We start from the raw sequence: 16,707 nt of genomic DNA, 5'->3' as shown, positions 1-16,707 counted from the left end.
GAATCCTTTAGTGGGTTGTTGCTCACCTTGGACTGATGTGCCTTGAGATAATTTTCCATTTCTTTGTGCATAAAAAAGGCCCAATCGTCCTCCTTTTCTTCACATTAGGACATTTTGGAGGTCATTCTCGTAGGGCCTTTTAGTAGAGAGAGAAAAACAAGCGCATCCATTCAGGAAGAAGACAACGTTACATTGAAAAATAGGTTATTTCTTTTTTCTAAATCCAAAAACTCTTCTTTCTCACGTCAAATGTACTCTACTTACACTTGATATTCACTTTTCACACCCGAATGCATTAAACACACGTGCACTATTGTAGGGAGGGAAACTTCTATTCGAGTCCATGTATGAAATACACCTTTTTGCAAAGGAGGGAAAATTCCCCCCCTCTCAGACTTCCTCTTGGCCTTAAACAATATCTCATGCTCTTTTCATTTCCTCTACCTTCTGCTGCACTCCATTTTCTGAAGCTTCAGGCTTTTGTACGACATTCCTTCTTGAAATCATGGGTAGTAAATCTCGTTTTATATCATCCTAATTTTGCCCCACTAATGCCATCATAGATGATTCAATTCCGAGGGCAACGAGACCAAGATCATCAGTGTTCGCTATACTTGTATCAAAAACTCTCAATGTGCAAAATCAGTGGGCTGAAGTGCTAATCACCACATGGGTCCTTATGCAGTCAAGGAAGAAAAGAAAGCCAAGCAACAAGAATACATTTAGGGTGTCATGGAAAGGAAGAGTAAAAGACTTCAAGATAGAGTCTGGAAGGACAACCGTCTAGGAAGTCCTAGTGCACCATATATATGTGCATATAATAAGCTTGTGCTTGAGAATCCAGATGACATAAAATTGCCTTCGCATAGACAAAACTATAAGTAAATCTATCACTTGTGTCAATCTTTTATTTTCTCATAATGGTCTAATGAACTCTGTAAATTGTCCACGTCTATGGTTGCAAATGTGTATCCCTCATCATATGAGGAGTCGGAGGCAGTTCACTGCATCATTGGAATTATGAATGTGGTTCACGCACACATTGGTTGGCTACAGTATGAGGGAAGGAGCAACAAAAGCCTTGTAGATTCAGGAATCTTTTTCTATGATCATTTCTACCATCTGCTAAACAAAAACCACAATCGTGGCCGCTTGAAGGAGCTACCTTTGCAAGTTGAGTGGAACTACATGGATTGGCCTATCCCAGACCCCTCAGTAATGGAATCAGCAAAGAGCAAGCTCTTCAAGGATGTGCAACACTCCCTACTACGAGGGAGTATTCCAACTCGTGTAGTAAAAATTATTGTTTACCTACCAACAATTACTGTGTTTGTGGAACTTTTTAGCTTATTTCAGGTGAAGATAGCGAGAACCATGCTTGTCTGCAAAGATTTGGACACAATCCTCTTAGCAAGACTTCTTGATGAGGGATAGCCAAGTAAAGTTTTTGACGATATACATTGTAACATTGCACCGGAGACAGTAGTTATGAGGTACATGTTCGCAACTCAAACTTTTATCTTGTCCTTCTGGTATAGCAGGTCCCGTTACATCAATGGAAAGTTGGTACCAATGGATCAGGAAGCCGCAAGTGCAATGGACGACAAAGTCATAGACATTGACGTGATTGATAAAGCTTCAACACTAGTGTGACAATTATTTCTATACGAGGAAAATGTAATTTACAACAGCTACGGAAGGATGTTGTCGCAGAATCCTTGCAAGGCACGCCGGCACACTTTATTTATAGATGTAAGAATAGTCCAATCAGCCATGGTGAAGTAACTCTGGTGATAAAGACTAGACCAAGGCTAAAGGGAAATCAAAGACCACGAGCAAGGCAAAGTTAACAAAAATAACTGAATTCAAGGGTGAACCATGTATTGTGCATGAGGATCCCAATTGGGATCTCATACTTCCTATAAAGCTAGAGAGATTTCACATTTGTACTTTACATGCAGAAATTAGAATAGTGGACAAGCTATTAAAGTTTCATCTTGACTATGCTCATTCCATTTTGCCATTAGAGCTATCGAATACATGTTTAGAGCAATGTGAGATTTTACTCTCTAACATGCTTTCATGGTGGACATGTGCAACTTCAAAAGGATGACAAGAAATTAGGTACCACTGGTGATGTTCTGGCAGATGTGTAAATGGGAGGAGCCAAAGCTAGGAGGTTCTTGTCAAACTATGAAAACAAACAAGTTACAACAGTATGGGAATGTTGGAAATCCCTATGGGAGCACACAACTAACCAAGCTAGTGATCCAAGGATGACAAATATTCATATGAGGGTCTAGATAAAGCTTAATAATTTTATAAAACTCTTATGTAAGAAAATGACTGAAGGCAATTATAGAGGTTAGTTTGAAATAGCAATCAAGACACTTGTGGAAACAATTGTCTGCCTAGGAGAACAAGGACATAACCTTCTACCTACTAAGACTTTTTGCTTCATGTAATTCATACATTTACTAATTAATATGATGTAAAATGATTATTAATATGTTTTTTTATATGTAATTAAGCATATTTTGTTTGCACATGGCCCATACTTTGTGAGGAACCAAGGGCCTCTTACTACATGGAATACTCAAGGCATGGGAAAATCACACTATGCCGCACGTATCAACTATTTTTGTACAACTCAACATGGTAGCGGAAAAAAAACAAACAAAAAACAAATATAGTATAAAAGATTTTCAACACATTCTCTGAAGGCAAATGTAACAATACAATAAAATTCTTAAAAAATCAAGTTAGTTTATACAACACAAAAACAATCATTGTTATTAGCATTAATATATTATAAACACTTATCATGCTAAATAAAGTGTTTCTTTATGTAGGATGGTAATTGAGAAGAAGAAAAAGTCAAAGTGACACAAATTGTAATAAGAATTGTTCTCAATATAAGTAAGAAAAGACTTTTAAAAAGTCTTCTTCTTTTTTGCTTCAACTTTTTGTCTTCCTCAAAGAGACTCCCCTCCTTTTTGGGGTTTTCTTTGGGCAGTTGTTTGCCCTAATCTTCGAATAAGTGTTTAGCCTCATCTTCTTCGAGTAGTTTTCCTCTATACCTTAATAGCTTTTGGCATTGATAACCTCCAAGAGCATGGGTGTTCAAATCAGGAACCACCTTTGCATAGCCGCATAACACAAAAAATACCCTGCCCTCAATGCGCGCACAACCCTAGTGCATATCTAAAAATACGTAAAGCTTCTTGCTTCTCTATCAGAATAATCTTTTTTGCATGTTGTTGTATACTCCCATGTCCTAAGTAGACAGAACCTTTAAGGCCATCAATTGAATGTGTGGATCATCTGAATATTTTGATGGTAAATGATCAACACGCTTAGAGGTATCCTTGAAATATAGTGGCTGAGGGGGGCTGAGTCTCTGCCAAAAAAAGTTCATTTACCTCCACCTCATCTGAGGAATACATCTTTATCTACTATCTCAAGCTCTAAACAAAGAAAACATTTACTTTATAACAATACAAATATTAAAAAATGTTATAAATTTATTATTATATGTATTGTTTTTGTTCTCATCGTCAACGTCCCCTATCCTCCCATAAGTCAATTGAACCTTGTAGAAGCATCTCTCCTTCTGAGCATGGAATTCTTGGATGCTCCCTTCCCATTTGAGAGATTCCCATGCTTTTTTGAATAGCCAAAAATTCTTCTTCTATGGGGGAAGAGTGTTTTCTTGTTCTTCAAACTTTCTTATACACATTTCTATAGCCTTAGGTGCACCAACGAAATTGTCACTGCAGTTGCTTCTGTATCAAGCATTTGGATCTAAAAGATCTGATGATGCAACTTGACATCCATCTACCTATTAAACCAAGACAATAGTCCTCCCTTATATTCTGGATATCTATTATAGTAGTACAAAACTCTTATTATCCTTTAGTGGAAATGATGGTAAGCATGGGAGAAGGATATCCTTATCTAAATACTCTATAGAAACATTCTTTTCTTATGCAAGATTTAAACTTGCTTTACAATTTACAGCATCAAAATCCTTGCTCATTCTTTCTTCTTGCTCTTTATCCATAACCATTTCTACATCATGCATTTCTTCTTCATTTTGAATGTCCCCTAGAAATGCTACAGGCTGGAAACTAGAACTATCAAGACTGCTCTTTTCAACATCCTCAATTCTTGATTTTGCATGTAGATAGAGAAGAAAAGCCACATGATGGTGAAGAAACCTGCATTTCTTACTATGTAATCTGTAATGCACCATAGTGACTTTCACATGGTCAGGAAGTATGTCATACTTTTTTTGCAATCTGGCCTTCTCCAAAGATGTCTGTGACAACATGCTAAGATGATCAAACCTCACACCTTCAGTTAGAATGGCATTGTCATCTTTCAATGCAAAGAAAGCTTGCATTTTCTCTTCATAATACTCCTTGAAGTGTTCAATCATTGAACTAATTTCAAATCTTACATTGAAGCATTCCCTATAGCACTCAAACAGATCTTGTGCACCTGCACAATCAGTAGGAAGTAAAAAAGTCTCTCTATTGGTGTTTCCTCTGTCGTCACAGGAACACCTTCATCACTTGAACCCATCTCTATGTAGTAAACCTTGAATCCAGCCAACAGCACCTCTAAAGAACCCTACAAGGTTGTAGCTTATGAGCACACAATAGAAGCAAGGATTTCAATAGCTAAGGAGAGTGTTGGTAAAACGGCGTGATTACCGCAATCCAATTGATCATGATCCCCCTATTCGCATTGTTTTTCTATCGTTGATGGAGTAGTTGTGGGGGCACAAAAATGGTCATGGGTGCAGCTATGGGGGTAGGTGGGACAACCAAGTAGAAAGTGTCTGTCCCAAGTAGGTTGCTAAGGAGAGTTGGAAACAAGGCACAAATACTATAATCTGAACGTCCAGGATCCGCCTATTCACATCATTTTTCTATAGTTAATGGAGAAAAATACGAGACACAAGATGAGGGGGCTAGGGGCATCTCGGCGGGGGAAAAGGGAAAAGGTCAGTGTGGCAAAAGGAGAGTTGGAAACATAGCGCGAATACTACAATCCAAACCACCTATTCGCGCAGATTTTTTGCAATTGATTGAGAAAAATTATGGGACACAAGAATGCTACTAGATGTAGCTAAGGGGGCTATGCGCAGCTTAGGGGGCTGGGGGGAAAAGGGCAGCTCAGTGGAAATGGGCAGCTCGGAGGTGAAATGGGCAGCTCAGTGGAAATGGGCAGCTCAGGGGGATGGGGGCAAAGGGCAGCTCAGTGGAAATGGGCAGCTCGGAGGTGAAATTATTTTTCCCAAACTTACCAGATATTTATAGCATCATGAGGCCACGTGGCAATGGTACTGACACCACATGGCCACGCCATGTACATGCACCTGCGATTCGCATGTGTGAAATAGCCCACACATGGGAACCCACATGTCGACGTGCGTTCACACGTGTGTGTGACGTGTGTGGCCACCACCGCATGTGTGAATACACATGTACATTTATGCTCCCACGTGTGGATGCACGTGGTGTCATACAATTTGGTTTTTCCTATAAATAGGTGGGGATTATTTAAATAGGCGGGGATTATTTTAAATAAAATATCTTTACCCGTATGTGGAAACACCAAGGGCACTGACTTGTTTTATCTCTGTTTTATTGTTTGCTTAGGTCTACACTAGCTACTATTGGTCTTCAAACTACCACCAGGACCAATTTGGTTGCTCTCCTATTGGTCTTCAAACTACCACCAGGACCACTTTGATTGCTATCCTTTTGGTCTTCACCTACATCATCTACTACTGGTCTCATTAGTATCACAATGTGATATATATATATCTAAGGCAACAGAATTTCTCCTACGTTGCGTTTCTCCTTCATGCCACAGGTATGCTTACATCTCGAATTTGTATGTTGTGTGTAATAAATGTTGTTAGAAGAGATTATTAAGCACTTGTTCTTTGTTTTACTATTTGCACCTACACCAGCTATTGGTCTTCAAACTACCACCAAGACCAGTTTGGTTGCTCTCCTATTGGTCTTCAAACTACCACCAGAACCAGTTTGGTTGATCTCCTATTGGTCTTCAAACTACCACCAAGACCACTTTGATTGCTATCCTAGTTTTCTTCACCTACATCAGCTCTACTACTGGTCTCACTAGAATACACGATGCGATATATATAGACCAGAGGCATCGAAATTGCTCCTATGCATCATTCTTCCATCAGGCCATAGGTATGCTTACATCTCGAATTTGTTTGTTGTGTGCAATAAATGTTGTTAGAAGAGATTATTAAGCACTTGTTCTTCTTCACCTACATCAGCTTTTCCAACTCCTATTGGTCTTGAAAATACCACCAGGACCCTCTTTGATTGCTCTCCTATTGGTTTTCACCTACACAATCTCCATTTCGTGTCACTAGAATTACGACGCGATATGAACATACCTCAGGCAGCAGAATTTCACATATGCGTTGTTCTTCCATTAGGCCAAAGTTATGCTTACGTCTCAAATTTTTTGTTGTGTGCAAAAAATGTTGATGGAGAAATGTTGTTAGTAGAGAACATTAAGCACTATGTCTGACCAATATTTTTTCTTCACCTACACCAGTTGTGCTTCACCTACACCAACTCCTTTTCTTCTACAAAATCCCACCAGGGCCCACTTTGAGTACTCTCCTATTCGTCTTCACGTGCACCAACTCCTATTCGTGTCACTAGAATCACAACACGATATTAACATACCTAAGGCATCAGAATTTCACCTACATGTGTCGTTCTTCCTTCAGGCCAAAGTTATGCTTACGTCTCAAATTTTTTGTTGTGTACAAAAAATGTTGATGGAGAAATGTTGTTAGAAGAGAGTATTAAGCACACTATTTGACCTATATTTTTTTTTCACCTGCCCGGCTGTGCTTCACCTACACCAGGTCCTTTTATTCTTTAAAATACCACCAGGACCCACTTTGAGTGCTCTCCTATTGGTCTTCACCTACATGAGCTCCTGTTCATGTCACTACAATCATTGTGAGATATGAACATACCTGAGTCATCGGAATTGCACCTTCGAACCATTCTTCCATCAGGCCAAAGTTATTCTTATGTCTCAAATTTTTTGTTGTGTGCAATAAATGTTGATGGATAAATGTTGTTAGAAGAGAACATTAGGCACTCTAGCTGACCTTTATTTGTTCTTCACCTACACCAGTTGTTCTTCACCTACACCAGACCCAATTGGTATTTAAAATTCCACTGGGACCCATTTTGATTGCTCTCCTAATTTTCTTCACCTATTGGTCTTCAAAATTCCACCATGACCCACTTTGATTGCTCTCTTATTGGTCATATTTCATTACGTGTTTGATTGACAGGCCATAGATGGCTAGAACAAAGAAAATAGCAAGGAGGGTTGGACCAAGACCAGTGGGACCAAGACCAGGGTTGGCAGAGAAAGTAGTGAGTGAAAACACATTATTAAAACAAAAGCTAAAAAAGAGAAACAACTAGCATGTGAATGCCCTGAGAGAGATAAGGAAAGATCAGAAACATGTTGAGTTACTCATACCTAAGCTTACCTTCATGAGAGTTGTAAGATATATTTGTGATAAATGGAATCTTGGGATGAGATGTGTCGGCGATGCAATATGTGCCCTTCAAGAGACTGCAGAAGACTTCATTATATACTTTTTTATTGACAGCTACATTTGTTCTACCCATGCGCATAGGGTGACTTATGGACAAGGACATGCACACCACCAGGCTTATAAGATATAGATTTGAGAAGTTATTGCATCCTATACCATTGAGTGACTCTAGTGCATTCAATATCTTGAATGTCCCACCAACTAGCAAACCTAAGGATGCAAGTATTAAGATTGAGGATTTTACGCATGATAGGGATACTAGGACTGCATATTAAAGACTGAGAAGGGCAAATAACATATGGCTTCTGAGGAAGAAAGGGCACTTGATGATGAAATATTGATGGGAGATGAGTTGATGGACCTTGAAGACAAGAATCTTTAGGATTTACAGAATGTACCTAAACAACTTGTTGTTCAGGTGAAATATTTTACTTGCTAATGGTGCAGAGTATTTTGATATGGCACCTTCAAATAAAGAGATGTTATCAAAGAGAAATCGAGAAATAAATGATGTTGTGATCTTGATATCTCCCAAGTATGTAAGCTTTTTTTTTTTAAATTATCTACTATTTTTTCAAGATAAATGCCTAATTTATCCTGTTATTTGTTTTTTGTAGGCTTCTTTTGGCCACTCTACCCCTAGAGGCCTATTATCCTATTTTTTATTAGACCCCATAGTCTCTCTTTTTATGTAAGAGAAACAAGCACCAATTTTAGTAGACTAGAAGAATGGTTGAGGAGATGCGACTTTGAAAAGATGCAATATGTAATTGTACCTCATAATAAAATGTAAGTATTTTATTTTAAATATGTTTTACTTTGTTTTATGTCCTTTTATACATCTCTAACGATTGTTTTTTTCTTTTCTCTGTTTTCTAGGAGCCATTGAGTGTAATTATAATTGATATCAAGAAAAGAAAGACATGTGTCTTGAATTCCATGCTTGGTATGCATGGAGAAGGCAAATTGTAAGTTTTTAATTTTAATAGAGATTTTGTTTAAGATTTAATTTGTATTAGATTGAATAATTTATGTGGTTTGTTATTTTGCAGGGCATCTAAATGCATAATAAGCACATTAGAAACACTCCATCCTCCTCTCCTTAACAATAAAACTCCACATCATTTTTTCATTTTGCCAACAAGTTATAATAACATAAATGATAACTTTTAAGTTTGTAATAAAGATTTAGCTAAAAGTCTAAACAAGGACTATGATTACCATAGGTTCCATTACAAACTAATGGAAGCTCATGTGAATGGAGAGTGGTCGCAAAACACATGGAGATACATGCAATCAAAATTTCTAGTACACATATTAAAAAGAGTAGCCTGTGAGTATTTTCGATAGACACATCAAAAAGAGTTGTGAAAAAATTAAATATTTTCCTTGGACTTTCATATTCTACTAATATATACTAAGATTTTCGTCATAATGTTTTGTAGTTCACAACTTCATGTTATTCAACAACATACATTTGGTGGGTGAGAGCAAAGGCACTCATATTAATGCTCAACAATAGTGTGGATCTTCCCGTAGATCGAGATTCACCACAACCATCAATCCCACCTATAATGGCAAAGAAGCAATCGAAAAAGAAAGGACCTATCATGTCTCCATCGAATCCTAGGAGCCTTCCTATGCATTAGGCCTTAAAGTTGGGTCTTGGAGCATAGAAGAGAGTCTTATTTTGATGTGATGGAGGCCATGAAACTTTCTAATATCATGAAGAAGACATAGATACATATCTTTTTAAAGTCTCATGGCCATTGGATATTTTGCTACATCATGGTACTAAGCTTTAAAGCCCAACTTTTAAGCCTTGGAGTCCTTATAAAACCTTTTAGAGCCTACAAGAGGGCCTTAGAGCTTAATAGAGAAGCCGATTTTGATCTCATAACTCTCCATCCTCTCAAAATATCATGAAATTTTCCTTTCATAAGGCAACAACTTTCTACCAAATTAAAATGTGCATGGGGCTACAAACAGTTGCTCAGGAGTAGATTGAATATTTGCAAAGGGTGAAAAGGCTAATACAAAAATTAAAAATTTGTGAGGCTTCTAAGCAATTCATTGTGAGACACCCTTCTTTCCCCCTTGCAATGAACCTTGATAAAAGCCTCATATCTAATCCCATGTCCACATTTATTAAAAGCTTATAGAAATTCTTATTAGGGACTATCTTTTTTGGTAGAGAGCCTATTCTCAGTAGCCTCTCTCTAGCTTTCTTCATTTCCATATTACACATGCAAGCACACATGACTCTACAGTTGTTGACATAAAGATGATCCTCCACCCTCTAGGTAGTTTGCTACCCTCTCCCTCTATCATATATTGCCATAGATACTAGCCTACTATATATGCTCCTTTGTCTTATCTTTTACGCATGCATGCATCTCCTTTTTAAAAATGCCACGACCATTCTTGTGAATATCTAACTAACTACAATAGCACTTAAGCCTGCAAGTTTCATCCAAATCACACTTGAAATCATGTTTAGAATACTTTTTATGTGCTATATGTGGACTTGGAGTTAAGAATTATATGTACGATGTGTGTCTATGTAGGCTGAGGCTGTGTCTATGTACGATGTGTGTCTATGTAGGCTGAGGCTATGATATAAGCAAATCCAATTCTCTTTTTAATCCTAGTCCAATGCCAAGGAGTAAAAAATTGCACAGCATGTCTGTGATATAACCAAATCCAATTCTCTATTTAATCCTATTGCAATGCCAAGGAGTGGCATTGCAAGGAGTAAAAAATTGCATAGCATGTCGCTTGTTCATCAATCCAACTTGCCATAAAGAGGAATTATGAATCTCTGTAACACAGGGCCATTTTTTTGGAGTGCCGTACCAATCCCTGAGGCACACCATGTACTATTGTTTTTTTGGATGATGCCGTACCAATCCCTGAGGCACACCATGTACTATCATGTACTATCGTGTACTATCATGAAATGATTCAAAAATTGGATGTAGGTCACAACTTTATATCGATCAAATCAGGAACATGGAGACCAGGGCCTAAATTTGACGGGTGTTTTACCTGTCAAAGGCGATTTTGCCTGTCAAAAAAGTTTTTTTTAAAAAATCTATGTCAAAAAACATGCAATGGCTTAGAATTAACTTTTCACTCTGAAATACAGTAATTTCAAATGCCTTTCAAATGACATGTCATTTTTTAAAAAGTGCTTTTCATTTTTTTGATATATATATATATTAATATATATATTAATATGTATATTAATATGTATATATATAAAATAAAATTGAATACTTTCACAATGGGTGGATCCCAAAGCATTCAACTTTCAGCCTTGAATGAGCATGCAAAATCTGCAGATCATAGGAGAGCTGCAAGTATTTATCATGCAAAACTAAAGCCTATTGGTGGCAAAGGACCAATAGATGGGGGTATTGACACAATGGTGCATTCTGAACAGTTTAGAATAATCACTTGTATGAAGCTGGTACATTTTTGTGCATGCAATGATATTGCATTGGAGAAATATCCCACTCAATGTAAGTTACAAAGGGATCTTGGCACTCCTAATATGCCATCATCTGATGAGTATGGTGCATATACCAATCCCGTATCTGGAAGAGAGTTCTTGATGGCTTTAAGAGATTGTACTAGACAAGACTTGTATGCTGAAATTTGTGAAAGTCCATTTTTTTCAATCCTCATTGATGAAAGTACAGATAGAACCATGGAGAAGCATTTGATTATCTACATTTTGTACTTGCCTGGGAATGGCAAAGGAGAGCCCAATTGTAAATTTGTGAGATTGCTACCAGTTGATAATGGATCTGGGGAGGCAATCTACAATGCTGTCCATGCCATGCTCTTAGAGAGTAATCTGGATTTGAAGAAACTAGTTGCATTTGTAACGGATGGTCCCTCAGCAATGACAGGTCATAAGACAGGTGTAGTGGCATGGTTTCAAGCATCGGCTTCACGAATTATGGGCGTGCATTGTATTGCCCACCGTGAGGCACTTGCAGCAAAGAATGGTTTTGCATCGAATCCTCATGTGTTTGCTTTTATTGATAAGGTTGCAAACAAGGTATATGCATGGCTAGGGAAATCAACAAATCAACATGTCGAACTTCGAAACTTGATGCATGAGTATCATATTGCAGACTTGAAAGTTTTACAAATCCATGCAATTCGATGGCTATCTAGAGGCCAAGTAATGGAAAGATTGGTTCCCTTAATGCCTGCTATTTTGGAGCAATGGAGAATGCATGAGAAAAAATGGTACAATTATGCCACAATCTTTCAAGTCCAGTTTATGATGCATTTGCTGGTGGCTGATGTTTTGGTTGAATTGAATAAATTAAATGTAGAATTTCAGAGGGAGAACATGGATGTTACTATGATTGGAGTCTACTTGGATTTGACATTTGAGAAGCTCACTAAAAGGTATATATCTTATGAGGGCCAATTTGGTGCTGGTTCAAAACAACTTACAAAGTTTTTGAACATGTCAAAAGATGGGAATATGTTATATGTTGATTCTAATGGGTTTACTCATAAGCATGTGCTACACTTTGTGCCAGTTCCAAAATTAGCTCCAAAAAAGAAACGAGACAGAGCAGTAAGTGATTCAGAAGAGGAGGATGCAACTCTTGATCTCAATGTACTGCCTCATGATGCTGGAAGTGCAAGTGGTTCCCTCGCTGAATGTATTTGCATTGGAAGGACATTTGTACAAGATGTTTTGAATGCTCTAAATAATAGGTTTCTTGATCTTGGGGTTTTCAACTCGGTCAAGCTATTTAATCCCTCTGCCTATCCAAGGACTGAAGAATGGTTAGAGAGGCTTATTGGCAAGCTTAATGTTGATGGTTCAATAATTGACATTAGGAAATGTTTGGGTGAACGGGAGGATTTTGTTGGCATGATGTACACGGTTGCTAGGAGTAGAGGTATGCATGATGCTTGGGCAATCTGCAGCAACACAAAGACTTGGTGGGACACATTTCCAGGACTGATGCATTTATGGCAAGCAAGCATAGTAATTCCAGCGAGTACAGCATCATGTGAGCGAGGTTTCTCTCGACAAAATGACATAAAGAGTAGCTTGAGAAGTAGCATGTGTCTGGAGACGCTTGATGCATTGATGTTGTTATCACTTAATGCAAGTGATGCATCACAAGTTTGTTGGAAAGATGTTTTTGATATTTGGTTACAAGGAAAAAAGAGGAGGGCGATGCCATTAGAGTGATTTGTTCACTCAATAGTCAAAGGCCTAATTTTGGCAAGTTGGACATGCAAGGCATCTTGACTGGACATCATGTAGATTGATTGTTTAATTACATACAGTTTTTTAGTTTTTAAAAAAGCTTTTCATTTTGATAAATTGCTTGCCATTTGAATAACATGATTTTGAAAATTCATGTCACGTGAAAAGCAGTTTGAAAAAGTGTATGTCACTTGAAATTTTAAGTAACCTGTCAAATTTAGGCCCTGATGGAGACCTATCGGTACATAATAAACGATCATGGGAGCACATATTTTATCATTAAAATTAAATCGGGAGTATGGAGACTTAATGATGACCACACGTTTTATGAAAGAGGATGTGGAAAAGTATATCGTTTTCTGAAAAAATGTTAAGAAACAAAATTAACGCATGGGCTCGAGAGATGGTGGGACTGTGAACATGACCTTGAGAGACTCCGTGCTTAGGCATTATAACCGTAGGATTTGTCTCTCCTCACGTTTCTGAGAGCGCAGCAAGCTACACTGTAGACGATGATGAGGAAGACCAGCACGACCACGTTGACGATGGCGACCTTGCTCCAGTCTTGCTTCACGTTTTGAAGAACCCCCGCCTTGCAAGAGTTGCAGGCGTAGCACAGCTGGGAGGCATCATCACTCCAAGCTTGGCAATCTGCGTCTGCGCCTTCATTGGTTGCCATTATGGTCCAGTTGGTAGAGGTTACGAAGGTGAAATTGCAAGCGGTGGGAGGTTTGCAGCATCCGGACTGCATGATCATCAACATTGAAAATTAAGTATACGCTTTAATTCTGAGCAAAGCAAGCGGTCAATAGAAAACTATATTATGAACTATGCTCAAATGCGCCCCTTAATTTGAGAGCATACCTGGATGGCGGAGAGGTCGGCGCTAGAGAAGGCGGCGCTGGTGGTGTAGTCGTCGTCGAGGCGGCTGCAGAGCTTGGAGTCGGCCAGGCAGCTCTTGATCTTGTCCCAGTTGCTGGCCTTGTTCACCTGCTTCTGCAGCCAGCTAGAGTAGCTGCCCAGGTGGAATTCTTTGAATCCTTTGCCGGAGACGGCGTCGCCGGCGCCCTTGTTGGTCACCACGAAGGCGAACACCGTGAAGCACAGCAACAACACAATGAGGAGCAGCATCACCGCGGAATAAACCCACATCACCCACGTGACGCGGCAGCAGGAGCCCACCAGCCCCGCCAGAGATACCAGCAGTAAGAACAGGCCGATGATGATGACCGGCCATTGCAGGAAGCGCATGCAGTCTGTGCTGTGCTTGGTTGCAAGCCATATGCCGGCACCTAATATGGGGATGGAGAGAAGGGCGGTGAGGAAATTGAGGATCCCTATCAGATGGTTGCTCACGCACAAGGCACTTTTGTTCATTCCCTATATAGTGAACTTTACCATATATTGGAAATTTTGAGAGATTTCCTAGTTATGTTGATGGAAATTTCCTATATATATCTAGACAATCGTATTCCCCATTTACTCAATCCTCTATATGTAGGAAATATGGGCTTATATCTAGGTAATTCAATTTCATATATAGGAAATATGGACTAGTATCTAGGTAATTAAATTTCCTATATAGAGAGTATGAGCCAATATCTAGGTAATTCAATTTCATATATAGGAAATATGGACTAGTATCTAGGTAATTAAATTTCCTATATAGAGAGTATGAGCCAATATCTAGATAATTCAATTTACTATATACACAATATGGGCCAATATCTAGGTAATTCAATTTCCTATATAGAGAATGAATAAGAAATATAGACTACTATGTAGATAATACAATTTCCTATATAGAGAATGAATTGCATATGTGGAGAATTGAACCACAAATGAGTAAATGGTTATTTAAAAAATTAGTTATTTTTAAAAAATTGGTTACTTTAAAACTTTTATACTTAATTATTCAAACATCAATATTATTACAAATTGAAATACTTAAATTCTTCTTCTTCTCTCTCTCTCTCTCTCTCTCTCTCTCTTTCTCTCTCTCATCTTTCTATCACCCAATGTGTGGTAGATTGGTTAGCTCATGGAGTTGTTATTCAACAAGTCTTGTGTTCGAATCTCACTCCCGTCGGATAGATCATATTTGGTCTCTTGGGATTGTTCCTACTACGTTAAAAGAGCTTCTTCTTCTTCTTCTTCTCTCTCTCTCTGTCTCTCTCTCTCTCTCTCTCTCTCTCTCTCTCACACACACACACACACACACACATAAACTCAATGTAACATACGTTAAAATGTAGGTATGTCCTCTCATCTTATATCAAAAAGTAAGAGAATTATTTTACGAATACTAGCATGCCCATATTCAAGCTAAACGGCCACCTATCTTAAAAACTAAGGTTTTCTCTCTCCTCATCAAACAGACAGATATTCTCTCTCTCTCTCTCTCTCTCTCCCTCTCATACGTAATCCAAAACCTTAGATCATTATCTCTCTCTAATGTGTCGCAGCAGTAATTAATGATTATAGTAAGGTTTTACACCTTAGCGAAAATGTCTCCCTCTCTCCCCCTCTTAGTGTGTTCATATCCATCTCTTTTTCTCACTTTGTGTCAAACGTCTCTTAGAATGTAAATTTAAATATAAAAAAACATATACTGCCTTTGTCTCTCTTTCACTAGGTCATTGCCCAACACGAAAATACTACACACAATGTATTTAAAGCCTCTCTCCGAACTCTCCAGAATATGAAAACCTCTAGAGCTCCGAACCTCCAGTCATCCACACATCAAGATTTCGTCTCTAAGACTAAGGATCTCTAAGGTTACCTCTCACCACTTCAAATTGATTAATCGAAAAATAAATTGGGAAACCATACTAAGCTTGCACTAAGTTAAAATATATACAAATAGGACAAAAGAATTGTGTTGATATTGCAAAACAATGGGAAAGAACATTTTGCATGGGAATGGTGAGAAAGAGTGAGTGTTTTGTTAGAAGCTACGTACATAGCTTTCAAAGGGTAGCTGTAGAACCTCTTAAGATCTCATAATACCATATCCATGAGTTCATGATCTTTCTTAAGATCTCATAATTTATGTAAGATCTCATATAATTTCATAAAATCTTGTTAGAGATCTAATGAGATCATAAGATCCATAAGACTTCCTCTATGAGCCCATAGGATCACTTAAGGGTTGAGAAGGGCTCATCAAACTTAGCCTGGTCCTAGTGTTTATAATATTTTAAGATGATCAAAACTAAGTTCCCTAGGAATGTACCCAGACAATAAATTTTCTCCTAGTCTTAGGTATACCAGCTGTGAGAGAAACATTAAGAGAGTGATGCTAGTGTCCCACTCATTAGATTGCTACTTTGTAGAGATACAATGTTTCTTGTGTCATCTAAACCAATCACCAACCCAATCTCAAAACTAGGAATCTTTGGCACTAACATAGGAGATGCCAAGATAGGAGAGCAAGAGATAGACACTAGCGCTACACTAGCGTAACGTCTATAGCCATGATAAATTAATCCGCCAAAACCAGTGCAGCTATAGCTCTAATAGTGATATTTTTTTGCCCCCAATTGTCAATGACTCCGTGTCACTTAGATGAGAATAAGTTTTTAGCATTCAAAAAAACGTTATTATGCTACCCAAGTCAAACCTTACAAAAACACATATGCAAGTGACAAGTTAAAGAAGCAAGGAACTTGCTAGGAAATAGAATTATATTTAAAGACTTGAGTCTTAAAGTAAAGATATCATGCCATGAGTGATTGGCCCATAAATAATTATAATAGTTCAAAATAAAAGTGGACACAATAGTTGCTTTATGCTCATAAGAGAAGTAAAA

At 38.1% G+C, this 16,707-nt stretch overlaps 1 protein-coding gene and 1 pseudogene across 2 annotated transcripts; one reads left to right on the top strand and one right to left on the bottom strand.

Annotated features, from left to right (window-relative positions):
- Positions 1-5,147: 5,147 nt before the first annotated feature.
- Positions 5,148-12,878, top strand: LOC147638211 (uncharacterized). The gene is made up of 2 exons (XM_086798753.1): positions 5,148-5,289; positions 10,990-12,878. The coding sequence occupies exons 1-2, from the start codon at positions 5,148-5,150 to the stop codon at positions 12,876-12,878; spliced, it is 2,031 nt and encodes a 676-aa protein (XP_086654879.1).
- Positions 12,879-13,225: 347 nt separating this feature from the next.
- Positions 13,226-14,273, bottom strand: LOC147638210 (tetraspanin-8 pseudogene; annotated as a pseudogene). The gene is made up of 2 exons (XR_015265966.1): positions 13,761-14,273; positions 13,226-13,641 (listed from the first exon to the last, which is right to left on the bottom strand). The product of XR_015265966.1 is annotated as a tetraspanin-8 pseudogene (transcript).
- Positions 14,274-16,707: the final 2,434 nt, after the last annotated feature.

This window comes from Cibotium barometz, chromosome 5 (genome assembly GCF_041138505.1).
Source record: "Cibotium barometz isolate CiBa-2024 chromosome 5, ASM4113850v1, whole genome shotgun sequence".
Lineage (NCBI taxonomy): Eukaryota > Viridiplantae > Streptophyta > Polypodiopsida > Cyatheales > Cibotiaceae > Cibotium > Cibotium barometz.
This window is presented reverse-complemented; position numbering and strand designations above follow the sequence as displayed.

Bases quoted from the DNA above. Each gene is read 5' to 3' on its own strand.
- LOC147638211 (XM_086798753.1), top strand. From the start codon at position 5,148: ATGCGCAGCTTAGGGGGCTGGGGGGAAAAGGGCAGCTCAGTGGAAATG. The intron at 5,290-10,989 runs GTGAAATTATTT...CAAAATCTGCAG, and splicing joins TGGAAATGGGCAGCTCGGAG to ATCATAGGAGAGCTGCAAGT.